At 52.3% G+C, this 26,736-nt stretch overlaps 1 protein-coding gene and 1 long non-coding RNA gene across 4 annotated transcripts; one reads left to right on the top strand and one right to left on the bottom strand.

Moving 5' to 3' along the window:
- Positions 1-1,022: 1,022 nt before the first annotated feature.
- TRAP1 (TNF receptor associated protein 1) lies at positions 1,023-25,255 on the bottom strand. Of its 2 annotated transcripts, none has more exons than XM_064672627.1 (18): positions 25,120-25,255; positions 20,315-20,491; positions 18,833-18,915; positions 18,296-18,436; positions 11,205-11,276; positions 10,645-10,805; positions 9,732-9,841; positions 9,473-9,546; positions 6,996-7,151; positions 6,542-6,662; positions 6,359-6,428; positions 5,544-5,691; positions 4,844-5,029; positions 3,682-3,820; positions 3,124-3,209; positions 2,482-2,627; positions 2,120-2,192; positions 1,023-1,848 (listed from the first exon to the last, which is right to left on the bottom strand). In XM_064672627.1, the coding sequence occupies exons 1-18, from the start codon at positions 25,217-25,219 to the stop codon at positions 1,747-1,749; spliced, it is 2,145 nt and encodes a 714-aa protein (XP_064528697.1). In that variant the 5' UTR covers positions 25,220-25,255; the 3' UTR covers positions 1,023-1,746. The 2 variants fall into 2 exon arrangements, with proteins under 2 accessions (XP_064528697.1, XP_064528698.1); XM_064672628.1 differs by lacking the exon at positions 25,120-25,255 and adding an exon at positions 21,665-21,905.
- On the top strand, positions 2,139-6,433 carry LOC135422962 (uncharacterized). 2 transcript variants are annotated; one of them, XR_010434664.1, is made up of 3 exons: positions 2,139-2,275; positions 2,969-4,142; positions 6,305-6,433. It is a non-coding gene; the product is annotated as an uncharacterized LOC135422962 (long non-coding RNA). The 2 variants fall into 2 exon arrangements; XR_010434663.1 differs by lacking the exon at positions 6,305-6,433 and having other exon boundaries at positions 2,969-5,662.
- Positions 25,256-26,736: the final 1,481 nt, after the last annotated feature.

The raw sequence follows: 26,736 nt of genomic DNA, 5'->3' as shown, positions 1-26,736 counted from the left end.
TTCCCCCAGTATCCAACCTAAACCTCCCCTGGCACAACTTGAGGCTGTTTGCTCTTGTCCTGTCCATTGTTCTCTGGGAGCAGACCCTGACACCCCCCCCAGCTCCCCCCTCCTGTCAGGGGGCTGCAGAGCCAGAAGATCCCCCCTCAGCCTCCTTTTCTCCAGGCTGAGCCCCCCCAGCTCCCTCAACTGCTCCTGGTGCTCCAGCCCCTTCCCCAGCTTCGTTCCCTCTCTGGACCTGCTCCAGCCCTTCAATGTCTCTCTTATTTTGAGGGGCCCAAAACTGACCTCAGGATTCGAGGTGAGGCCTCAGCAGTGCCCAGCACAGGGAGACAGGCACTGCCCTTGTCCTGCTGCCACACCATTCTTGATGATACATTAGCAGGGATGTAGGAGGTGGCTCCTTGTTCTTCTCAAGACCATCTAAACTGTCATGTTAGTTCCTCTTCTGCATCTGAACAAAAATGAAATTTTAGGTGATGTTGATAAAACTTCTCAAATGCTCACCTGTGCTCACCTTTTTAACTCCTCTGAGCACAGCCAGGCTTCCTGTAGCTTAAAGAGCTGGAGGCTGTCCAGCACAGCATCCAAACAGTTAACCAAATCCAGTTCCTGCATCTTAATCTGGCAATTTAAAGATAAGCTAAACAAATATCAGGGCTGCTCAGAGCCCCACTGAGCAGGAGAAAGGATTCTTATAAACTAGTTTGCATGGTGTAAACCAGACACAGAGAGGGAATCTAGTGTGGCATTTCTGTCTGAACAGCCACTGCTCCTTAGAAATGATTCAAAGGGGCAAATTCCATTTCCAAAGACAAGGCTGACAGGGTTCATAGCTACAGATTCTCCTGCTTTCCCTCCACACTTCCTCCTACTGCTGTTGTTTTCACAGCCCTCTCTTCCCACCACTGTCCAGTGCTTGATGCCCTGAAGAACCAAACAGCATCTGAAGAGAGAAGAACCAACAAATCACCAGCTGGAGGACACAAAGACCAACAATGTAATGGGAAGGGAGAAGTGGAGAGGGTCTGGAAAATAAGTGTTTATTTATCATAAATACAGATCAGCTAGGCGTGCAGTTTATCCCACAGATGAGGCAAAAACCCTGGAGACTCTCCAGAAAGCCATATGCTGGAAGGCTGTTTCCCAGTTACTTCCCTTTTTCCACAAGACCACGATGAACTCAGTTATCCAGCAGCTCAGTGATCTTTCCTGCCATGGGATTGCACTGACATGTTCCTCCAACAGTGTCCGTGTCTGCCAAGGGCAGCAATCTATCCATGCCAGCAAACTCCTCCTGCTTGGTCAGAGCTGGAGGTTTCTTAATTAATTAACTCATTTTGCCAGTGCTTATTCAGAGCACAGTGGTGCACAGGGATTCAGTGGATGGGGGGTGTATTCACAGACCTAACTGGGAATCTTGCTGCCAACATCTGTTTTGGGAAAGGCCATTTTTAGAAACAGTATGAAAAGAGGCTCTTCAGGCTTGGGCACAGTGTTTAAGCAGCAACCTCTGGATTTTGTCCCCACTAAGAACACTGCACTTTGAACAGGCTGATGACGTATGATCTGGTAATTACAGGTGGCTCCTCCTTGTGCAGGGAGGGCTGGATGTCCCTGGCATTGTCCCTGCCCTCTGCCCTGTGAATCCCACACTGGACACTGCCTACAAGTAGCTGCTGAGAGAGTGGTTGCACTTGAGGCAAGAGAGATCAGCACAGAGTTCATCCTTCAGTCCTTGGGGGCTCAGTTCTTCTCCAGGATTCTGGTGAGGAGTTCGTTCAGCCGGCTCACCATTGGCCTGGGATCCTCATTCAGTCCTGCTGCAATCATGGCATTCTCATAAATCTGAAAAAGAGAGGAAAGCACTAAATAAGCAGCAAGAGCAACCTGCATGAGGGAGGAAGGGAATGTCACTCTCCAGGACTTGCATTCTCAGACCAGGCATGTCTTCAAGGCCACGTGATAGGGAAACATACTGACCACAAGTCCTGGAAATACCCAGGGACCACGGAAAGATGCGATTCTTGCCCACTGTAATGCCATTCCCTGCCATGCATGGTCTGCAAGCTGGCTTTAAGGAGGATGGTGCTGCTTCTGGAGAAGGTCTGGCTCTTACCTGGTCAAGCAACATCTGGGCCAGATCAGGCTGACTGTCCTTCAGCTCGTTGAGCTTCTTAATCAGAGCATGTCTGTAAGAGAGAGATCAACGCTGAGACTTGGTGATTTTGGCAACAATGAGAAATTTATTTCCCGAACAAGCAGCTAAGCCAAGGTGGGTCACAAAAGGCAACTTTCTTTCTCCTGTTCTGAGGGCTTCTCTCTTCTCTCCCATCTGTTCCTATAACCCCCCTGGTCCCCAGAGGGCTGGACACTATGTGTGTGTGTGGGTGGGTCATGTCGATGGTGCCACACAGCCTCACAGATTAAGGCACTGTAGCACAAGCTGCACTTAATAGTGCTGGTGTTGTCCCCTCTTACCCAGTGTTGATCTCCAGGGTGGGCTGCAGGAGCTGGGCTCGCTCCTCCTGGGTCTTGGCCAGCTGCTGCATGCGCAGGAAGTGGCGGGCGGCGCCCATCTCCAGCACGGTGATCATGGCAGGGTGGGTGTCCAGCCGGGGCGTCACCTGCGGCACAGACACATGTGCTGCAGGAGGGCAAGGGCTGAGCACTCGGAGTCTCCTCAGCACAGACTCACACCAAGCCTCCACATGATTCACCCCCATCCCACAGGCACTGCCTAAACCAGCAGGAAAGCTGGGGGCCCAAATGGCAGTGGATTGCAGCCAGACCCAAAGCACTCCCTGCTAACACACCTTTCTAGTCCACAGGCAAGAAAGTTACCAAAAAAGCCTGTTCTGGTAACATGAGTGTCAAATAGGAACATGGGCTTTGCTCATTACACATTAGGATGTGGTTCTTCTGCTCCCACACTGACCATCCAAATGACAAATGCCCTCATCCACAGCAGTTACAGACAGGAGGCATGGAGAAGAATGACTTCCCTCAGGGCCCAAAGAAAAATCTGTGGCAGAAGATCCCCAAGCAACCACCACCTTTTTTCCCCGGATCACTACCTCCATGGATCTCCTGTACTCAGTCACCCAAACACAGAATATCCACCTTAACTCCAGTGACTCGAGAGCCCAAGGCATTCCTCATCCAGGCCATCAGATCCTCAGCCTCCTTCTCCGTCAGACGTTCTCCAGCTGGCAGGGAGAGAGGGCACATCCGAGTGTGCATCTACAGTGTGCAGTGGACAGTGAGCTGAGCTGAGCTCAGCCCATTTCACACTTCCATTTATCAATTCTCTTGTGTGAATGGGAAGGCAGCACCACTCAGCACACAGCTACATATCCTCATCCCAGACCATGCCATACCCAGGGAGGGAGGGTTCATGCCCTGCCAGGGCCCACCTGCCTCTATCAGGGCACCAGATTTACGTTGTGGGGTTAAAATCAAATCATGGCAATGCCACACATGACATTCCATCTGTTTAAATTTGCTTGAACTTCGATCATGTGGGATGAAAAGGATCTGCAAGAACTCCAAGTTGCCTCAGAGCACAAGAATGGCAGGGTGGAAAGGAGGGCTCTTGCTCAGGAGCTAGAGGAGCAGGGGTAGAGGTGTCCCCTCACTGGTGGCACAGGGTGGCTGCAGGATGGGCCAGGGGAGCCTCACCTGGGCGGCTCTCCTCAAACTTCTCTTCCTTATAGTGATCAACAACAATGTCTGTCTCCACAGAGATCAGCTTCTTCTTGTCAAACTCACGGAGGTGCAACAGTGTCAGCTCATCAAACTGCTCATAGCAGAACAGCACCTGTGCCAAAAAAGGGACAGCAACACATTGTTTGGGATGTAACAGCATTCCCTGCTTCCCAAGGCAACTCTGCACCAAACAGCAGGAATGTCACATGGGAAACTCACAGGTTCAACCCCATGGTGATTATCACTCAGGGCCCCCCATGAAAGCAAACCCTTGGAGTGATTTATTAACATGGGTGGCAGGTCTGCACCTGAACAAGTCCAGAACCACCACTGACCCCAGTCCTGAAAGGGGCACGTGCCCACAGAGGTCACCTGAAACACCATTACAGCCCTGCACAGCAGCTCCCGGGCTCCTGCTCTGGGATTCAGCACAGGTATGAAACAGGTGTCAGAACTAGATGTTTGCACAAGTACTAAATCACAAAATATGCTGAGTTGGAAAGGACCCATCAGGATCATGGAGTCCAACTCCTGGCCCTGCACAGGACACCCCAAGAATCCCACAAATGTGCCTGAGAGCATTGTCCAAATGCTTCTTGAACTCAGACAGGCTTGGTGCTGTGACCACTGCCCCGGGGAGCCTGTTCCGGTGCTCGACCACCCCTGGGTGAAAAACCTTTTCCTGATTTCCAGCCTAAACCTCCTGACTCAGCTTCATGCTGTTTCCTTCAGTCCTGTCAATGGCCACGAGAGTGAAGAGATTGGTGCTGCCCCTCAGGAGGATGTCAAAGACACCAGTGAGGTCTGACCTGTCTCCTCCAGGCTGAACAAACCAAGCGCCCTCAGCTGCTCCTCATACGGCTTCCCCTCCAGACCCTTCACCATCCTTGTGGCCTCCTTTGGATGCTCTCTAGGAGCTTAATGTCTTTCCTGTATTGTGGTTAGAGTGTGTGACAGGTCCCTCCTGGCCTCACACCGTGGTCTGAGCAGAGAGAGTGGGTGCCCTGCAAAGGCCCCGCACTGGCAGAGCTCCATCACCGGCCTCGCTGCCCTGCTCAGCTCCGAGCGCCAGCCCTGACCACTGCTGCAGCAGCTCAGTGGTGTTCCCCTGGCCATGGCACCGCTGCTCACCCACCTCCATGTCCTTCTTCTTCATGGCCTCGAAGTAGGGGGAGTGCTCGGCCAGGTGGCGGTTGGGGGCACACAGGTAGTAGATGTTCCTGCTCCCGGCCTTCATGCGCGAGGCGTAGTCGGCCAGGCTGGTCAACTGCCCCGCGGGCAGCGCCGACGACTCGTAACGCAGCAGCTTGGCTATGTCCTCCTGCAGGAAACATGCTCCCGTGAGCTCAGGGCACCTCACTGGACCTCCACCTGACCGCTCCCAGCCCCAGGAATTCCTGTTGTAGCACACAGGCCTCTTTTGCAGCTCTGCAAAAAGACTCAGGGGATTCTGAATCTCTGCTCCAGATATTAAGGAGGCAGAAGAGTGACCTAGACAGGATGTAGGTCAAACTCTCCTAAAAATGGGAATGCAGGCAGAGGACAACAGGAGGGGAAAGCCCTACTTTTCTTGCATGTTGTAGTTCATGTTGCATCAGGGAGGGGTGACAACAGTGTGGATATAGAGACTCTGCAGGGTCTCAAAGTGGGAAGCAGCGCCCAGTGAGAAAAAAGGAGAGTTTGGGCACTACAGAATCAGTATGTCTGGGTAGACCCAGGAACACAAGTTATAGGCATGCAGGTTTCATGGAGAAGTAGCAGTGCCCCTCATCCCAGCTCACAGTAGGAACCAGCAATCTTTCCCATCAGCTGTGGTGCTTCAGGACTCCTGGTACCTTGACATCCTGCTCTGCAATTGTGACAATCCCCTCTCTCATGAATACCCCGTACTCCTCAAAGAATTTGGCATATTTCTCAGGGTCCTTCTTGCTCTGGTCAATGAAGAACTTGATCACCCTCTTCTGCAAAACATCACGGAGCTTCCTGCAGCAGGAACAAGTCTTTTTAAAGACAGCTGCTAGAGCAAGACAAGAGGTTTTAGGTGAATGTCTCTCTGTCTGTGCAGGGTTGTAGTGGTCCACCATCTCCTCCCCCTCATAGCTCTACACCTATTCTTTGATCTCAGGCAGGAGCAGCTCTTGAGCTGCAGACAGACAGAGCTGAGTACAAATGTTCTGCTGAAGCTCCAGTCCTCATGACCTGTGACTCGGTGATGCTGCAGCACATAACCAGCTGTGCCCAGGGTATCTGCCTCTCTCCCACAACCATGGGACAGGGGTGGCTATACAGGGGTGGTTACACTTGGAGGAACTCTTTCTGAAGGCCTCAAAATCCACTGTGAAGTGACATCGTTATTTGCTGACTACAGTGAAGGCAGAGGCACTTCACCAGCTGTAGAATACAAAGTCAGCCATCAAACCCAACAAGGTAACAAACTCTGGTGTTAAGGAGGAAGAGCCTACTCTCATACTCCAACAATGGCAGCTGTCTGAGAAACAACTCACTTTGTAGACTACAGAAATTCTCAAGGATGCTGCAGTTTACATGCCAGGTCCCTCCAAGTCCCTCTAACTATTGCATCATGTTCTCTTCTCAGCCAGCAAGAAGCTGAAAGAGCCTTAGCAGTCCACAGGATCTACCTCTGGCTTACCTGATAAGGGCACTCTCCTGCAGGAGCTCCCTGCTGAGGTTCAGAGGTATATCCTCACTGTCCACAACACCTGCAACACAGAGCAACCCTTGAACAGTGAGGCAGACACGAGTGCCAGGCTCAGGAATGCACCCCTCAGGAAGCCATGGGCCACAGCCCACTGTTCCTGGTCCCAGCACACACCTCTAAGAAAACGCAGCCACTTAGGCAGGATGTCTGCAGCTTTGGTTTGGATGAGGATTTTGCGGCTGTAGAGGGCAACGCTGGAGCCCATTTCCCTGCTGATGTCAAACATGGATGGTTTCTGCAGGAACAAGAGACAGGAGGTAATGCCAGCACTGTGCAGGGCACCCAGCTGCACACTACCAGGTCACCCTGTGGTCTTCCCTACAGTGCTGAACCCAACAAGAGCTGAAATCTTGGCTGGTTTTCCTGGGGACCTACCTGAGCCATTCCCCTGTGGCTCAGCATCCCCACAACCACCCTGTGGCCCCCAGCCCACCGCAGAGATGCCACAGGGGATACTCCTTCCTCCCTGACATTCTGCAGCCTCAGCTTCCCTAAGGAGCTGTCCTGTTCTCCCCTTTCAGAGCAGCTGGGCAGATGTCCCACGTTCCCTGGGCAGGAGGACACGTACCTGCTCGGGCACGTAGAAGATGCTGCGGATGTTGAGGGGAGCGTCGGTCCTGTAGTGCAGGACGTAGCGGGGCTTGTCGTACGCCTGCGCTATGAAGCGGTAGAACTCCTCGTGCTGCCACTCTCCAATGTCCTTGGGGTCCAGCATCCAGAGAGCCTGTGGAGGAGCAGCAGGGAGAGGACTTCCCATCAGCTCTGAAGACTTATGGCTTCACAGCACAGGGCTCTCCTTGAGGTGCACTTTCCCTCCAGGATGATGGAGCAAGGAAATAAGATCTTTCAAACAGACTCCTCTGCATAACCCAGGGGCACTGACTAGAAATGACTGCCCCTCAGCCGACCTCAGAGGTACCTCTTGCCCTGTAGCATACATAAGACAGCTTTGTGTAGCCCAAAACAAAAGGGATTTGGCTAATCTCCATTGCCTCACACTTGCCCATGGCCAAGAGCATCCTGGACAGATCCCACAGCTCGGCTGACTGGCAGTACTGGTCAAATATCTCAAGGCCTGACCAGCAAAGGAAAAGTGAAAGTTCAAGTGAGTCTGTTGCACTCAGCCTGCCTCTGTGATGGAGGTCACTAGCCCAGCTGAAAACCTGTGAAGAACTCCTGCACTGCCTGTTTTCTGCTGCTTTGTTCTGGAGCAGTTTAGGAGATGCTTTGTGAACCACTGAGCCATCCCTGCTGCAGGGTCACAAAGTGTTCCCGTACTGTTTCACATATCAACATGTGTGTTGAAGCCACAGGGTCCAGAGCAGGCCCTGCCCCATGGCCACATCTTCCACCTGCTGCTGCTCTAACCCCTCCAACGCTTCCTGGAGCACTCAGCCCATGCTCACATCACATCTCAGTTTTCAGCACCTCAGCAAAAGACTCCCCTCTAGCAAAGATGTGGCACTCAACTAAGAACCTCATGTTTCCAGCGGGGTGAAGCCAACCTCACCCACTGCCACTCTGTGCCACCAAGCCCTCAATGGTGACAGGAGCGATTTCTGGGGGCAACACAAGCATCCAGCCCACCCTCCACCTACCAGAGTCCAAGGGATTCAGGGCCCTGGCAGCCTTGCCCTGCTGCCTTAAGGATTCCCCTGCCTAAGAGCCTTGTTCCACAGGTGGCTTCATAACACTTCCAGCACACGCAAGTGTCCTGGAGGGTTTGCAGGATCACAGGCAGGATTAGGGACTCACTGGGAACTCAGGTGCTTTACAGCAGCTGTGTTGGGTAAAGTGCTGCATTCCCAGAGGCTCACTTGTGCTACAGTTATCCCAGTTAGATTGGAAAAGCCTCCAGCTCCATACTGTGAGATACATGGCAAGCATTCAGGAACTCATCTAGGAGAATCCCCACCAGGGAACTAACTGTGGCTCTGTTTGCAGTGAACTGACACTGACGTGTGGAAAAACACAAAGCCAAGATCCTGGATAAAGAAAAGGCACCAAACGGGAGCATAATGAATAAAGCTGTTGCTGTATCTCAAGGGAAAACAGACTTTCTGATGAGGAGATAAAAGTCCATGACTCTATTAAGGGCATTTCACCCCTTGCTCTGCTGGTGCTCTTCTCCAGGGAGCCTGTTCTATTGATTGTCAGGTAGAGAGAGCAAACAGCTGTCTAATTAAGGGGCACAGCTAGAAAGCCTTTGGAAGAGAAACACTATTATGCAGGAATCCAAATAAATAATCAGTGACTAATAACAGCAATTACAGAATCTTAGATAAATTAACATGATAAAATGTTTAAGTACAGTCTTGAAAGTTTGTTCAGTCAGTGCCACATTCCAGGAAACAAAAGAAGCCACACACATGCTCCCTACCTGCTGTCTTACACGGGAGGAAGCTTTAAACAATCAGAGAAGGAGATGCTGGAGGAAAACGATTCATCGATTTTTGTTTTAAAGATAATTAATTTCTCCCAGGTGATGCCTGCAATTGGGCCAAGAACATCTGACTAAAATGGATCTGGCTGCAATATCATTTAAGTGGTCAGAAAATGCCAGCATCAAGCAGTGCTCAGCTAGGAGAGGAGAATAAATCAGGTTGTGAGCTGAGCTGCTAAAAAAGCCCAACCCATCCCTGGCACTGGCTATCCCATGCTGAAGGAAAAGAACTGCAGGGAGAGGTGTCAGCAGTGTCACCAGTGATATGAGCAATCCCTACAGCACTAACATGTCACCTGGCTTAAACAGTTAAAATAAGCATTATAAAGCACTGAAATAATAATTTGGGTTAAGGGAAGACCCAGATCTTGCCAATCTGCAAGAATACTCTACAATAAATGCAAACAAGCAGCTCCAGGCACAACTTCTGCTGGATTGTCTCCTTTTGTTCTAATCAACTGATCACTACAAGGTCTGTGACATGCTGGACAATCCTCCCCTGATTTCCAGGGACAGCAGCAGCTTTATCCTGTTTCCTGTCTCCACTGGAGGATTAAAGTGGTTCATCTCCACGAGTGACCTGCCTGTGGCCTCCTGCTCACCTGCAACGTGTTAATTCTTTTCCCGTTGAGGTACAGGGGGAAGCTGATGAAGTTGCTGTATTTCGTCACCACCTCTGGAATGGAAAGAAGACACAGAAGAGTCACCTTTGTGAAAACAACACAGTAAGAATCCCCTCAGTAACTGCAGGTGAAAGGAGCTGCAGGAGAGGAAAAACGCTGTAAAATCACCTCCCACTCACGGGCACCAACAGCCTCCAAAGAGCCCCTGGGGGTAACAGCACCGCCCTCCTCCACTCACCCTTCACTCGGTCTTCATTTGCAAACTCCTTGCAGTCTTCTTTGAGATGGATAATAATCTTAGTCCCAGTCCTGACCCCAGATGCTTCTGCGATCTCAAACATTCCTGAACTAGGATTAGAAACAAACCCCGAGTCAGCTTGTGCCTCAGATACATCCATGATAGGACAGAAAAATGGTTTATTAAACTAAGAGCATGCACAACACTTCAGTGCCAAGAGGAAAAGGCAAAAAGTCTTGGATGCCTGAATGCTCCCTGTGGCTCTGAGAAACCCTCCAAAACATGTGGCTGTTTGTATGTGGCTGTTTTCCCTGCAGAGCCAGACCCAGGACACACTGCTCTGCAAAGACACCAGCTACTGAAAACCCAAGAGAGTCTGACATCTCCACTAACAGATGTTCCCTAATAATTTAAATAACTTAGTACATTCTTTATTCTGAGGAGATTTTAAGGGCATGCTGAGCTTGTCACCCGCAGAAGCTCCAGTTTCACCGTGGTCCCACAGCCCACAGCTTTGCCATGACAAAAAAAAGCAAAGGATGAGCGCAAAGATCTGACCTAGAGAAAAGATGTTCCTACAGACCCCAGCACTGCACAAGCTCTGCTCAAGCCAAACCCCAGGGGAAGACAAGACCCAAGAGGTTAAATCTGTCCCTGCAGCCTGGGTCCCCCCTAAGCTGATTGCCTGGTACTCTCTTTGTCCACAACACACCTGCTCTGATGCAGCAAGTTTGTCCTTGGGGTTTTCACCCTGGCACATCTGGCCACACTTTGCTACCATGTATAACCTGAGCAGGACCTAAACCAGTCAGCCAGGTCCTGAAAGGCCACACAAGCCTGTCTTTGCACAGTTTTCAGTCCGTGCCTGGTCTGGACACAGCCCCCACGCTGCCACCCCCTTCTCCAGCCTTACCCATCGGAAGACCAGTGGTAGCCCAGGCTGCCTGGCTCTGCAGACTGGGAGAACACCTCCACTTTATCAGCCACCATGAAGGCTGAGTAGAAACCCACTCCAAACTGGCCGATGATTTTACTGCTGGCTTCAGCTTGGCTCTGCAGAGCATCTAGAAAAGCCTGGAGGAACAAAGGAGAGAAAAACCAGCACACAGTGACTTCAGGTATCGCTGGGAGGCTGCAATCCATCCCCCAGCCAGGCTCCTCAGGCACTGCAGCTTGGCATTCCAGCACCCTCATCCCACACTTCTGCATCAGTGCTCTGAGGAGGATGCCCAAGGAAAAGGGTTTCTCCAAAGGGACTGCACTTCTGGAAGAGGGGAGCATTGCTTAGAGCAACTCTGGCAGTAAAGAAAAACAAGCAGAGACCATTAAGAGCCAGAAGACTCCACAGGTAGGGTGTAATTTCACAGCTGGGCTGGGGGCCAAGGGAAAAAATGGAATGAGAAATTACTGGGAGAACAAAAGTGGCTGTAACTGGAGAAGAGTTTTCTAAGGGAGGGAGAAGGGTGTTGTTACCTTTGAGCCTGATCGAGCAATGGTTCCGAGATTAGAAACCAGCTCCTCCTGGGTCATCCCAATACCTGTGTCCTGAAAAGAAACAGCAGTTGCAGCTGAAATAACAGTAGGGAAGCATTGCTTTAGCACACAGCACCCCAGCAACTTCTGCCCCTATCTCCCACTCTCTCCTTTCCCTCTGAGCAGTAAATCCAACAACAGACTTCCAGCTGTGACCCCCCTGCACATGGTCAGGAACAGAGACTCAAAGGGCACAGAGCTCTGGGGACACCCACAGCTGTCCTTTGCCTATAAACCTCCAGAAAGCTCAGAGACTCCGACCGTTCCTCAAGGAAAGACAAAACCATGCCAGGACAGGCTGGATTCTACATCCCTCTAAAAAGCATGGGATGGCAGGGCAGGAAGATCTCACCCAGCCATGGCCTCGCCGTGCCAGGTGCTGTGCACAGACACCTTCCAATCCTGAAATGGTCCAGAGGGGAGTTGAGGAGCAGTGAGAAACAGTTTATTTCCATTTGGCAGATGTGGAACCAATGCCCTCACACCAGGAATCAGTGGCAGAGCAGTGAATCCCTGAACTCTCAGGTAGTGCAAACCCTTGTCTACAAACTCCACAGGCACTGATCTCCATCCCTCTGTCTTTTCCTCCCTCCTCTCGCCCTCATTCTGTGCTCCATGAATATAAAACTGTCGATATCCAGGTACCAGAGAGCTGGGAATTGCATTCCCGTGGGAACAGGCTAACCCCAGTGCAGTACCACATCTCAAGGTGCTCTGTCCAGGCTTTGGAGGCACATAGCTCCTTGTCATCCTCAGTTTATCCCAGCTTTGCACTGCTGCATGCAGATAAACATCTCCCTGCTGCTGGCTCACATGTCTCAGGCAGCAGAGCCTGCAGCAGCACCACCCAGCAAAGGCTGCAGCAAGTCTCAGACCTGGCTGCAGCTTCAATTTGCATGGACCCCAAGGCAGCACGGGTTAACAGCAAACTCCAGCTAGAAATGGCCACCCTCTCACACAGGATCCCAGCAAAAATCTTTCCCACTCTATTGTCCAATGTATTTTCAGCCTTGCTCCACGTGCATTTTCCACAGGAGCAAAGGGCAGGCTACTGCCCTCCAGGATGCCACTTCTGAGAACCCAGTGCCCTCTCCCCTTCCCCAATCTCAGCAGCTTCTCCACCTGTCAAGAAACATCCCGAGAAGCCACTTTTACAGGTTCTCTGAGCCACTCCTGAGGTGGAAGCAGAATGAAAATTAGCCAAGTGATGGGTGATTCTCACTCCCATGAGGAGCTCAGCTCTACCTGTGAGCACAGTTATCGCGGCTGACAGCAGCTGGCACATCTGGAGCAGGCTGACACATTCCCAGTGCCACAAGCAGGGCTGGGATTCAGCGTGCAGGGTCAGCAAAACCAGCTGCAGCAGAGCTGGCTGCTGCTCCACGGCTCAGAGGTGAGGGACCAGAGTGACTTCTGGCCCAGCACAGCTCTGCCACCCATTTACTGGGCTTATTTCTAGCAAGGTACATGAATGTCAGTACATATTTCTTAATGAAGGATTGATTGAACTGTTCAACTTGTGAGGTGTCATGAGGGTAAGACATTTTCCTACATCCCCATAAGTCAGAGCACAGCAACACCTTTCCCTTGATTAAATACATTAAGGCAAGTCAGTCCACTTGGCTGAGAGGAGGGATGATGCCCAGTAAGATCTCAACAGTGAGAGATGAAAAGCCAGGAAAAATAAACAGTGTATGGCAAAATCTCAGGAATCTGACATGGTCCCTTCCCCCAGGGAAGAAAAAGCCAGAAAGAGCAGTTTTCAGCATCTGGTTCAGTTTTTGTTCATGCCAGACCCTGAACAGAACTCTTAACTCCTCTGATCCACTCCTATTTATAGTACAGCATGTCATTCCCAAATTCCAGCATGTTAAAAAAAAATACATCCCTACCCCATGAATTTATTTGGCTCTTGAATTCTGAACACTCTGCCAAACTTACTGCAAAATGCGTAATGACAATTCCTGGAAACCAGTTTGGTGAGGGGGAATTGCAAGGAACAAAGAGAGCACGACTCAAACCAGGCTGACTCCACAACAGGGCTGGGACATGGACAGGGAGAGGGGAAGTGAAGATCCTGGCAAAGCAGGCATTCCCTACTGCAGGAGAACAACTGGGCAGTTTGGATGAAGATGACATCAAGATCCAACCCGCCTTTGCTGTGCCCAGATTTCCTGCAGCTGCCCTCTGGGCTCCCTTCACCACATGGTGCAGCTTGGGGGAATGGGGAATGAAGCAGCAGCAGAGAAATGGGAGCTCAGCTCTGCAGAGCAGGAGCTCTCCAGGGATGGAATCAGCTGAACGTGCCCATGAACAGCCTCAGGCTGAGCCAACACAAGCACTGGCAGCTCCAGCTCCATGAAATCCAAGGAAGGAGCTGGCAGGAGTTGCACTGCCCTTCTGTGTTCTGTGCTGCACCAGCCACTGCTCTCTGAGGCACGAACCACCCATCACACAACACCTGCAAACACCTTCTACCCACCACCAGCCAGCCACTGCTCCTCCATCAACAGCACAACTTTTCTTCCCCTGCAGACAGTTTCAAGCCCTCCCTTCAGCCTGCAAGAAATCTTTTATCAGGCTGACAACAGCCACAGCAGAGCTACTGATAACAGCACAAAGCAATTTGTTCATGGGGCTTCCCAAAATCCAAGATGTGAGGGATATGCTCAGAGTTCCAAGGGCCAAACGTTTCTCCCCAGCTTGGAGAAACCAAGATGCAGAGTTCAGTGAGCTGACCCTTCATAAGCTGAAGGTTAATTACAGAAGTCCTGCTGTTACTCCACCTCCTCACCTGGTTGAATTTCCCTTCTGGGACTTCTTAAGGTGCAGAGTAAAGAGCTTCCCCCAAACCATCCTCTCTACAAGACAACACAACAGGCTGCAGGCCTTCACCCCATCTGCTGAGGGACCATGAAGGGCTTGTGGCCACAGCTGCTGAACTAAGCTCAGTAACATTAACCCCAAAGATACACCAGCTGAATGTTGCTTTTAGCATCTTTTTATGTGTGGAGACCTCCCAGGTACCAAACCTGCTGCTGAACTGCACAGGACCTTTGTGCCTTCTGTGCCCTTTGTTCTCACCCTGTGGTGTGAGTGCTGGATGTTTGCAGAGACCACGCTGGTAAACAAGAACCTGGGCAATGTAAGAGCTTTGCTCATTACCTGAGTCCAATTTGAAGTATTGCAGAGCTTTGTTACACCAAATAACCCATTAACTAACCAGTAACTGCTGCCTTTGCCACGGCTGCATCTGAAAGAACACCCAGTCAGAGGTACCTGGCTGAGCTACAGTGTCTTTCATTTCACTTTGTTGCAAAACAAATGTTTATTTCACAGTAAAACCTCAACGGGGCATCAGAAGAGCACTGACTATATTATAAAATAAGGACATGCTGCTTTCACCATCTGACAAGGTAAAAAAATCCCCAAATGTGTGTGCCCCCCGTTACTGAAATAACTTGATTAAAGAAACAATTCACAAGACCAGGACAGCAGCTGCACTAGAGCAACGTTCTGGTTTAGAACCAATATGGCATCTGCAGCAGCAGCATCCAGCAGAAGAAAAGCCACAATAAAACTGATGCACATGGACACAAGGTGATCTTGGCCTAGTACACAGAAGCTGTCCAAAGCAGGGAGCCTGAGTTTGCCTTTCCAATATCAGTCTCAGTCTCCGCCCATCCAGGTCTAAATACCTGCTGTCCAGAAAAAGTATTTCATTTCATCCACTTTGACCTTCCCATTTTTAAATGTGACAGGCTTTTATTCTGGCATGAAGAGAACTAAAAGATTCTGCACTTCCTTCCCTAGGCCGCAGGTTATTTGAGACGTGTTTGCATTTCTGGTTCCCTGGCTTATTTGTTGAAGATGATGCAACCACTGGAAGCTGTAACCCATCCCTGCAATGTGGCACGTTCCTGAAAGCTTAATTCCAAGGCTTGCCAAAGTGCAGCCAGATTCACCCCTCCCAGTCCACCTGTCCATCCCCTGCCCGGGTGGCACACGGATGCTGCAGTGCTGCATGCAGGGAAGGGGGACCTGCTCCCCACCTGCCCCAAGCTTTGCTGGACATGCAGGTGCATCTGCACTGAACTGCTACAGCCCAAACATCCCAATCCTTACAGCTCAAACTTCCCAATCCTTACTGGAGCCCCTCGACAGCCCAGTCCTTTTTACAGGCTGTTTGTAACTGGTAAGGCAGGAGAGATTGCTCAGTGATACAGGGAGCTGTTGCAAGGAGGAGTGGATTTTGCAGTGATTTTAACTCCTCCCTAACACAGCAAACTGGTTATTTTGTGGCTTCACAGACACGGATTTTGGATGACTGCAACAGCGAGATGAAAGCCCGGCAAAGGGAACTGAGCAGCCCAAGCTCTGGCAGCGACTGCGCTGCTTTCCCGTGTTAAAGCAGCAGTCACACTCCCTCCCTCCCCCAGCAGCAGCCATCAGCTCTGTAAACATTTCAAACCATTTCCTCTAAACAGTCCTAGCCCTAAATTAAGCACCAGCAAGGAGCAGGGCTGCAGCCCCGAGCTCACAGAGCACAGCAGAACTGAGCAGCCCAACCACCACTACAGCACAGCCTGTCACCTCCTGCAGCTGCTGAAGGTGAGCTGTGTGCTCACAGGGCCCTGGGATCTGTAAGGGGTTCTCTGTTCCCACCTCAAAGGGTCCAAAAAGGCGTCTGTAAAGCCTTAGCATGCGGAACTGCAGAGCTCTGCAGAGCTGTCCTCATTGAAAACACACCCCGCACGTTTTCAAATAGATTTTCTTAAGAGCTCTGACCTTGCAGGCTGTGGCTGCTACAGATGGAGCTGTCCTAGAAACACGAGGCAGGTTGCAAAGGGATGGAGGAAACAGTGGAATTTGCTAAAACAACGTGACTTTGGTGAAGGGACAGAGGTGGTGGAATCCAGTGAACACACTCCTTTTAGCAGATACAACACTGCAGTGCTCAGATGGGGTATCCCCGAATGAGGACATCGTATCAAAATTCTGAGACTTGCTGTGCTTGTGATTGGAATTCAGTCCTGACAGAGAAGTAAACAGTCACTGAACAGAGATGAATGTAATCCTTTACCAGAGCTACATAATCCCCCCAGGAACATGCCTGTAATGGCCATCACACATTACAGACCTGCCTTTTCTCAACTGTGAGACACAAAGAGATGCTACAGGGCTTGGAAGGGGAGGGGAGAGATTCAGCAGGTTCAGAGGCCAAGAGCAGCCTGAAGATCTGAAAAGGATCCAGGGGTGAGACAGTGGGACCTTTCTAGGAAAAACAAAAGGAGTGATCACTGCTACAGGTCATATATGAGGGACCTGCTGCCTCTGTTTAGGTGGGTCCTAGTGAATACAGAGAACACACAGCAGCTAAGGGACAGATCCACCTCTGCCTCAATCATTGCAGCAAGTTTTCCTGCACCTTTGCCTTCTGAAAGGTAGGGAGATGTTCTGAATGAGGCTCGTTCACAGCAATCATTGTAAGCAGTTTGCTTCTTTAGGAGGTTATAAATAACCCCCTGACTGGAGGTAAGGAGCTTTCGGCACTCCGGAGAAGGCAAAGCTATTAAGAGATTGGAGCAGTGCTGTTCTTGCTGCTCCTCACAGCCCAGGGCTGCTGCAGTTAAAAGCCTCCTAGTTAAGACTCATTTAATGGCATTAGAGAGGCACAGGCAGGCAGGGGGTTATAAAAAGCCCAGTCCCTGACACATCCAACTGGGATGGCAAACAGGTCTCCAACCAGACTGCCAAAGAAGTGGACAGCTTCCACAGGGAATGTCTCAGTGGAGTCTGAGGCTTTGTGTCCACTGTGGTCTCCAAAGGGAGAGACAAGAGCAAGGCAGGAGTGACACCCTGCCTGGGGCTAAGCGAGGGCTCATTAAACAAGGGGTGTTACACAGGAGTCAGAAAACTGCAACAGTCAGGTGTGAGAGGAATGGCAAAGCCCCTGCACTACGGTTTGAGAAGCTCTGGTTGATGATTGTGTTGCCCACTGACGAGCATTAACTTCCCCATGGCAACCGCAGCGCTTGTTCTGCAGAGAAACAGAAATATAAAATAACTACACAGCTCTAACAGCCCCTGCTTTGTCCCACGTGAAAAATGTCAGCCCCTGTGCTTTGTCTGTGCCACGTCCCCCCTGGACCTGCTTCAGTCAGCTTTCACTCCCTCATTGCTCTCTTCCTTCTCCTCCACTCTCTTGAGAACACCCACAGCTGCACCCACAGCTGACACAGCTCCATGAGCAAAGTGACCAGTGTGCCTTTGCATCAAGAACTTTGCCAAGAAAACACCAAAACTGAGGCTCAGCTGTCCACCCTGGACAGAGACACAAACAAGAGCAGCCAAAGTAGAGAGAGAAGGCCCAGCTCCACTCCCCTCCCCATGCTGAGGCCCACATTCACACTGACTGTCCCCCTCCCAGTCAGCACTGTGTCACCAGTAGGGAACAACCACAGCCTGGGCACAGGGAAGTGCTGTGGTACTGCCCAAATCTACAGTCCCACCTGTACCTTAAGGCAGAACCTCAGCATCAGCTGGACTTGGCCTGTCCTTCAGCAGCAGGAGATAGAGACAGTCAGCAGTGGGAGGTTCTTCTCACCACCCCTGCACCTCCCATGACCCAGGTGAGAGGGAGGGTCTGCAAACTACCAGGTAACACCTTGGACTTAAGGAGGTGTGGGAAATCCTCCCCAAACATCAGGATGAAACCAGACTCACAACTTACCCACTAGTGAGAAACACACACACGACCTGGGAAGTGCAGGGGTGGGAGAAAAGCTACTGGTAGTTCCCAACAGGGAAAGAAGGAGCAGTAAATTTTCCTATGGGGACAAGTGAGGAGCAGATAAATTGATGGTTTTTCATCACATCCTCAGGTTACAGTCTCATGAACCAGAGCCCAGCTGAGGACACCACACTTCAATGGAACTGTGCTGCTGCTCAGCTTCCACTGATCCTTCATGGGACAAAGGCCAGTGATATGAGCAGCAAGGAATAACACTGCTGTTACCAAAGGGACATACCTGGATAGTGATGGTTCCCTTTCCACTGTCTGTCTGCAGATGGATCTCCATCTCTGGCAAGGCCTTCCCCTCTGTCATCAGCCGGTGGCGCAGCTTCTCCAGCGCGTCGCTGCCGTTGGAGATCAGCTCCCGGATAAACACCTGGGGACGAGACACAGCCTCACACTGCAGCCTGGCCTTGTCCCCTGCACAGCACTTCCAGAGACCCAGGAGCTCACTGGCTGCCCACAGACTAATTCCCAGCTCCCCAAACTGTTTCCCCATTATCTGCCAGGAGAACCATTTGTCTGAACTCGGCATGAAAGTGCAGAGGCTCTGAGACTCACAGAGTCCTCTGGCTGTACCTAAAAATTGTTTTAAAGACACATTTTCAAGGTCTCTTAAAAAAACATCATTCAAGGAAGCCTGACATGAACAGCACAGGACTTGCTGGAATGGAGCAGTTCACTCTCCCAGCTCAACTGTTTGAGATGTACCCCTTGACAGAGACAGAGCTTTGCCAACAGAAAATCTCCCAGCAAACAGTGGGTGTCTCACCTCCTTCTCTGAGTACAGGGAACGGGCAACAATGTCCAGCAGTTTCTTTGTTTCAGCCTGAAACTCATGTTTAGAAGCTGCACCTGGAATAAAACGTTAGAGTTGGGGTTGCTCAGCCTGGAGAAGGCTCCAGGGAGACCTGAGAGCCCCTTCCAGTGCCTAAAGGGGCTCCAAGAGAGCTGGAGAAGGACTTTGGGAAAGGGTCTGGAGTGACAGGACAACGGGCATTGGCTTCCCACTGACACAGGGCAGAGTTAGATGGGATATTGGGAAGAAATCCTTCCCTGTAAGTGTGGTGAGGTTGCCCAGAGAAGCTGTGGCTGCCCCATCCCTGGAAGTGTCCAAGGCCAGGTTGGGTGGGGCTTGGAGCAACCTGGGATGGTGGAAGGTGTCCCTGTCCATGGCAGGGGGTGGAACAGGATGAGCTTTAATGTCCCTTCCAACCCAAACCATTCCATGATTCTGTGAGAGTCACAGACACAGCTTTAAGGCACTTCACCGGGGTCCTGTCGGGAAGGAAGGCAAAACCACAGTCTTACCATGTGCTTCAGCTTCCCAGGAATGACAGCCTGAAGCAAGATGGGACACAGCAGCCGTGGCCTCCAACAAGGACAACAAAGGTGCTGTTTACACCCCCCTGTGAGGCAACTTTGCCAACAGACACTTGGCTTCTGCACCTCAACGAGCACATGCCTACAGCCACCTCTGCAGGGGGGAGCTGTGCCCAGGAAGAGACATTTCCTCAGAGAGAGTAACACCACAAAAATCTCAGCTGAGAGACCTTGGCCTCTTAAAAATAGCATCCTTCCTGCAAGAGGCATTAGAGAACCCTGAGGCAACATGGGCAAAGCCACAGGTCCCAGGTCACCTCTGCCGTGCCTTGCTGGGGGGAACCTACATCCCCCAGGGATGGAGTGAACCCTGGCTGTGGGCAGCAGCTGGAGCAGCACATCAACCCCACTGGGGGGTTCAAAGCCTTGCAGTCTCAAAAGTACCTCCCAGAAAAACCATAGAGGCACAGAATTTAGACATTATTTCTGTGCTGGAATAATTCACGTGACTTTGCTTTAGAGCACCTCTCCCTGGAGATGTGCAAAGCAATTCACTCTAACTAAAGGGCTGATGCCAGGATTCTCATTAGACCTTCAGGATCCACAGCAATGACCTGGGCAGACACAGCTTGCTTCTGGGACAAAAAAAAAAATCTCTTTTTAGCCAATTCTAGTGCCTGTGGAGCCTCCACACACACACACGACCATCAATAGCCTGGCTAAGCCCATGGCTGCAGCCTTGATGGCCTTGTTTCTCAGGAAAGGCCATTCTGAGCTCCACATCCCAGTTCTGGGAGGTGATGGTGCACTTCAGATTCAAAGGATGTGAGGACCAAACCTGCACCTCCTCCAGAGGAGGGGTCACCTGCACCCACAGCTTGTCCCAGGCACACCCCGAGTGTCCCCACAGGACCTGTGTGTCCGTGCCCACCTTTCACGTTCTCCGTGTTGCTGATGATGGTGTGCAGGGGCTCCTCCTCCTTGCTCTCCGCCGTCTGGGTGCTGTATGTCCTGTATGTCCGCACGGCGGGAACGCTGCTGGCGGGAATGTTGTACCGGAGGCTCCAACGATGGACTGCTTGTCTTTGCAAACAGGCTGCTCCTTTTGCTAAAGACACAAGTGAAGATACTTCGCTACACACCACAAGTCCAGCAGCAACAGGAGCAGTCCTTAAAGGTCCCACCTAAGCAATCCCACGGGAGTTACACAGTGCAAGCAAGACTGAAGTTCCCTCACAATCCAAAAGCCACTATTCCCCTCTGGCATTGCCTTTACTCTTCTGAATTAAAATTCTATCCAGAAGATGACAATTAGCAGCCTTCCCAAGGAATTAAGCAGTGAGGAAGAGGCAGTCTGCAGCTTCCATTGCTGTTACCTGGCCAGGCTGAAGACAACTCCCATACCCCTGCCTGTGAAAACATAAACTGGCAATAAATACTTGGCCCTTGACTGTCCAAGCACAGGGATTACATCTCCCAACAAAGCTGGCTCCAAGGCGAGCAGCACATGAAGCAGCAAAACCACCAGTCAACAAAATCAGAGGGGAAAACAGGACCAGTTGGGAATGTCACCAGCCCTGTTAAGGTCAGGGATTCCCAATTCTTCTCCTTCCATTGTGCCCAGGTGAACCCAACAGTCTTCTTTTTGGTAGGGGATGAATCAAAGCCAAACCTGGCCACAAAAAGACCATTTTCAGCACTACAGAGCTCTGCCCAAAGCCCTTTCCTTGGTGTGATCTCTGCACTGTTGGGAGAATGGCCTGTGCCAGAGCAGGGGCCTGGAGGGTTTGGATCTGACCTGGGGCAGGCAGTGACTTGGCCTCCTCCAGCCCTACCATGAATATAAACAGACAGAGCTGCTCTGGGAAGCAGAGAAGGGACCAGCACAGCCTGGGCAGAGCAGGGAGAACCTGGATAAGCAGCAGAAGTGGCAGGAAGCAGTGACAAGCCCAAGCTTTTCTTACAGCTCACTCTGTGCCTGCAGGCTGTTTTATCCAGCAAGGAGGCAAACCTACACTCTACATCTTCAAGGTGTCCTTTCTTTAGATGACTGGGTACAAAAACACGGAAAAACACTGAACCAAAAACCACAGTGAGAGTCCCAAAGTGCACCTTTGACCCCCCTGGAAACAGCTTCTTTGGCCATGCTCTGCCCCCAGGCCAGCTGACATGCTGGGAGAGCTTGGCTCCCTCCTGAACCTTCTTCCACCCTGCCACAGCCCTCAAGTGAACTCTCCATCCCAGCCCTTTCAGCAACATCCCTTGTCAGCCTCAAGCTCACCTTGGGAAGTCTCAACCTCCCTCCACAAGTGCTCTGCAAACCTCCTGCCACCCACAGCAGGTCCTACAGCTGGTGTGGTCACTGAGAACAGGTCTTGCTGCTCCAGACCCTCATGTTGGGCTCTGACTCGCTCCAGATCAGGAGAACACAAACCCCTGAGCTTTGACAGCACTCCTGGCTCCTGCCTCTTCCCCAAGAGCTGATCAAGGAGGCTGTCAGTCCTCATTCTTCCTTCTCCTCCTCCTCATAGAAAGCTTTGAATCAAGATCCACTTCTGCAGCCAGAAGCTTGAATTACTCCCCAGTCATTCTGCCCTTAAAGAAAAGAGCCCACAAATAGTTCTTAATGCATCTGAACACCTCCTACACACATAACTGTGCTCTCTGCATCACAAACAGCTCTGCTGCATTATCACAGGACATGTTCTGTAACTTCCATTCAACTGCCTTTGTTGGGATCATCTGGGAAAGCAGCAAGGAAAACAGCCTGGGTGACCACAGTGGAAAGCAGGGGAGCACTCACTGTCCAGCCCGTCGAGCTTCAGAGGGGAAGGGCCTGCAGCCCAAGGGTTACATATTTTATTTATATATATAATATATTTATATCCTATATTTATGTATATTTTATATATTTATATATATCTACCCAGGGTGCACTTATTTCATGCTCCTGTTATGCTGGATGCTGTAGGATACTGCAGTTGTACATATACACACACACACATTTCCCAACCAGCAGAAATAAAAGAGGGAATTTTGCTCCCTCCCTGACTCCAGGATCCAGAAAGGACACACACCAGCAGCAGCTCCCTGGTAACCTTAAGGCCACTTCTATCATCCAGGCAGCAATGCCCCACAGCCACCATAACAATTCATAAACACCAGCTGACTCTAGAAACTACAGCTATCTATAATTTTATTTCTAGCTATTTATAATTTTCCACTTATTCATGTTTTTTGCCTCCCTACCTCTAAAGCACAATGACAGATCACCACCCATCAGTTTGGAAGTTACTTTTGGATTTGTGTAATGTTTGGTCTTATCCTCCTTAATTAACAGTGCTAGGGAGAGACACAGCTCATTAAGTACAAGCTGCAGCATCTTCAGACCATTTGCCTCTCGGCAAGTCCTTGCCTGGAGCACGGGAACAGGAAAAGCTTGTGGCTGTTCTGGGTATAAACCCACAATTATCAGCACACAAGAGCTGTGGAGAAAGTACCTGCAGAGTTAACAGGTTACGTGACACTTGGAAGGAGCCCAAATTCCAAGGACCAAGAGATGAAGAAGGAACGGCTCTTGCCCCAGATGAGTGCTGTGATGTGCTGGGGCAAATCAGGTCTTTTGATAACGAGTTAATCTAATGTGGAGCTTTATCACAGCCCTTGTACATTTCTATGCCCATCACTGCCCCACCTGCACCAGGAGAGAAGGAGAAACCCACACTACTCCCCAGTTTCCAGCTCTCCGTGATCCCAAGTGATCCTGTGCCTATGGCCACAGAGCCACCTCGCACACGGGGAACACAAGGCAAAGACAAGGACCCTCATCCCCATGGGTTCCTTTTGATCCAGACACCAGGATGCCTCAGTGATTCCCAAAGCCAACCAGCCCCCCAGGAAACACAGCCTCTTCCTGGAACAGGACTGCAGCGAGCCGAGCCCAGCGCCAGTTAGAGATTTAGGGTGGGAAATCCAGCACAAAGCAGTCTGTGGCTCAAAACAAAAGAGGAGAATTTGGGTCAGCAGAAATTACCATAAAAGCTCCGTGCAGGGCAGCCCTGGGCCCAGGGAGGCTCATGCAGACAATAAACACTCCCAGTTCAGACCTCATCAGACAAAAAGGCTCCCTAGCTGGGCACCAGATCCACATGAACCTGGGGACAAGAGATTCTCTGACTGACCTGCTCCCACCAACACATCTCCCAAAAACCTCTGCAGCAGCTTCAGCCCTCAGCATTGTGAGAGCAAACACTGCCAGTTCTGCACGGCCGAAGGGAGGGGACGGCTGTCCCTGCAGCCTGTATCCAACTGAAAGGACACAACCTCCTGCTCCTCCCTCTTTATTCCCACCCCACACAGCTTCTGCTCACTATTTTTTCCCCTGAAGGACCTGACTGACAGGTTAAGGAATAAACTCTGGCTCTGCTGGAGTACATCTAACCCACCAGAGGCACATGGCTTTGTTCCCAGACACAGATACCAACAAGCCACTGGGGATTTCCGTGGAGGAAGAGCTGGATTGCCCAGAAACACTGAAGTGGCTCTCGGTGGCACAATTAATCTGACATCCGACCCCAACAGTGACCCTATTTGTCATACAATTTCCTCTGTCACATTCTTTCTTCATAACCCACAGGGAAACCACAGACCACAGTGACAACCTACCAGTTGGACCAGGGGCCAGACAACAGAGAAGGAAACACAGAGCACAGCATGGGCTGCTTGCAGGAGACACACAGGAAGCTCATCACTGTGCCTCAGTTAATGACAACTCCAGCCTGTGCATGATGGCCTTGATAAGAGAGCACATCCCACAATCAAGGCCTCAGAGTTTGGATTTTCTTAGCACTCACTCCTGCCAGCTGTCTGAGGTGAAACCTCGAGCTGCACCTCGAGTGGGACAAGCAAACCCCTCAGGCTCATATGTAAAGTCCCCTGGTACTGACATGGCCAGAGAACAGAGCACTGCTGCCTTCTGCCCTCACCCAGGTACCCATGGACGTGCTGGACACCCTGTATGAGCCAGGGCAGGAACTGGGACATGACAGACAATCTGAACAGTCTACCCAGCCTGTATGAGCCAGCTGAGAAACCTGGACATGCTGGACACCCTGTATGAGCCGGGGCAGGAACTGGGACATGCTGCATGATGTGAACGTGCTGTATGAGCTGGGACATGAACTGGGACACCACACACGATCTGAACGTGCTGCACAGCCTACATGAGGCAGCAGATAAACCCGGACATCCCACAACCCTGTATGAGCCAGCAGACGAACTGGGACATGCTGCACACCCTGTGTGAACCAGGGCATGAGCTGGCACATGCTGCATGTCCTGAACATGCTGTGCGAGCCAAAAGATTAATTTGGATATGCTACAAGCCCTGTCTGAGCCAGGACATGAACCTGGACACGCTGGTTGCCCTGACCGTGCTCTCTGCCCGACACGAGACATCAGAAGCACCCGAGCTGTGCTCTACTCCCTGTACAATCCCAGAGGAACTCGCCCTCGCGCAGGAAGGAGCGCTGGGCGTTCTCAGGTCTATTCTTGCCGAGCGGCCACGGCGGAACCAGCCGAGACCGACGGGGCACTGCCGGTGAGACTCGGGCCCCGCGCCGCTGCCGAAGGACACCGCGGGGCCGAGCGCGGCTCCGCGCAGGCGAAGGAGCGCGCCCGCCGGGCCGAGCCGAGGAGGACCGGCCGCCCCCTCACGCCGCCCGCTCTCCCGCTCACCTGCGGGTGGGCGCGGCCCGGGCATGGCCCCGAGGGGCCGCAGGGCCGGGAGAAGCCCCCGCGCCCCCCGCGCTCCCCTCACCGCCGCCGCCGCCGCCATGGCCGCGCTGCCCTCGCGCGGCGCCCCGAGATGACGTCACGGGGAGCCGGGGCGCGAGGCATCCCCCGCGCGCGGGCGGCGCGAGATGGCGTCACTGAGCCCCTCAGCCCGCGCGCGCTCGGCGCTTCAGGGATCCTCCGAGTCCGCTCCGAGAGCCCGGGCCGGGCACCCTCAGGGATCCTCCCTAGTGCCCTCAGACCCCGGGCCGGGCACCCTCAGGGCTCCTCCCGAGTGCCCTCAGACCCCGGGCCGGGCACCCTCAGGGCTCCTCCCGAGTGCCCTCAGACCCCGGGCCGGGCACCCTCAGGGCTCCTCCCGAGTGCCCTCAGACCCCGGGCCGGGCACCCTCAGGGCTCCTCCCGAGTGCCCTCAGACCCCGGGCCGGGCACCCTCAGGGATCCTCCCCAGTGCCCTCAGACCCCGGGCCGGGCACCCTCAGGGCTCCCCCCGAGCGCCCTCAGAGACCCTGGGCCGAGCACCCTCAGGGTACCTCCTGGGTCCCCTCATGGCCTCGGGGTCGAGCACCCTCGGGGCTCCTCCCGACTCCCCTCACAGCCCCGCCTGGGTCCCCTCACGGCCGTGCCCGAGTGCCCTCACGGCCCCAGGTTGGGTGTCCCCCATCATGGCCCTCGGGCTGAGTCCCCTCCCGGCCCTGCCCGAATCCCCTCACGGCAGGTTTCCAGGGCTCTGCCAGGAGGTTGGATGCCAAGCCCAGGATGCCACCTCCAAGCCGTTTGATGGTAAAAATTCCTGTCCGTGTTTCTGAGGACTCGTTAGGAACAGGGAGCCAGATGCAGGTTACGAACCGCACAGAGGCCCTGCGGGTGTGTCACCGCTGGTGACCCAGGGAGCCCATTCCAGGGACAGGCCGTGGCAGGAGCTCGGCAGTCGGAGCTGGCACAGCTCGGGGCACAGCTTGGGGCACAGCTCGGGGCACAGCGGCTCTCCCAGTTCCCCCATGGAGGGAGCTGAGGGCCAAGGAAGGGCTGTGCTGGGCAGGGGGCAGCCCTCAGGAGGCCCCTGTGTGCCACACCTGGGCCGGGCTCCCCTGCTCGACTCTGGATAAATTGCTTAACACCTCATTTTTCTGCTTCTCCGAAACTCCTCATCTCCCGGGGCTCCTGGAGCGTAGATCATCGAGATCTAAAGGGCCGAGGAACTGGAGAAAGGCTTTGGAAGGGGTGCAGGTGAGAGTGGAAATGAACCACTCCAGCAAGAGCCAAATTTGGAACGTGTGTGAGGGCAGAGCCCAGCCGTGCTGAACACCACAGCCAAACACAAAGGATGGAGCAGGGCTCCTTTCAGGGAGCACTAACCACTTCCAGACCGAGGAACCTTCAGCAGGGAACCGTGCCCACTGAACAGAGCCAGCTTTGTAATCCCAGGCCCAGGGGAGCTCCCTGGAAAGCTCCGTGTGCAATTCACTCATGTCTGCAGTGATCCTTGGGACTACACGTGTTGTTTTGGAGGTTCACATCCAAGAAACACTTCCACAGAGCGGGCTTTGTGTGGCACTG

This window comes from Pseudopipra pipra, chromosome 16 (genome assembly GCF_036250125.1).
Source record: "Pseudopipra pipra isolate bDixPip1 chromosome 16, bDixPip1.hap1, whole genome shotgun sequence".
Taxonomy (NCBI): Eukaryota; Metazoa; Chordata; class Aves; order Passeriformes; family Pipridae; genus Pseudopipra; species Pseudopipra pipra.
Note: the sequence above shows the minus strand (reverse complement) of the source record. Positions and strands in the feature narration are given on the sequence as shown.

Coding starts and splice junctions, on each gene's coding strand:
- TRAP1 (XM_064672628.1), bottom strand. CDS start 21,890: ATGAGGACTGACAGCCTCCTTGATCAGCTCTTGGGGAAGAGGCAGGAG. Junction 18,916..20,314: donor CAACACGGAGAACGTGAAAG/GTGGGCACGGAC, acceptor GTTTTATTCCAG/GTGCAGCTTCTAAACATGAG. Junction 6,663..6,995: donor TCTTCTACGTGCCCGAGCAG/GTACGTGTCCTC, acceptor TTGTTCCTGCAG/AAACCATCCATGTTTGACAT.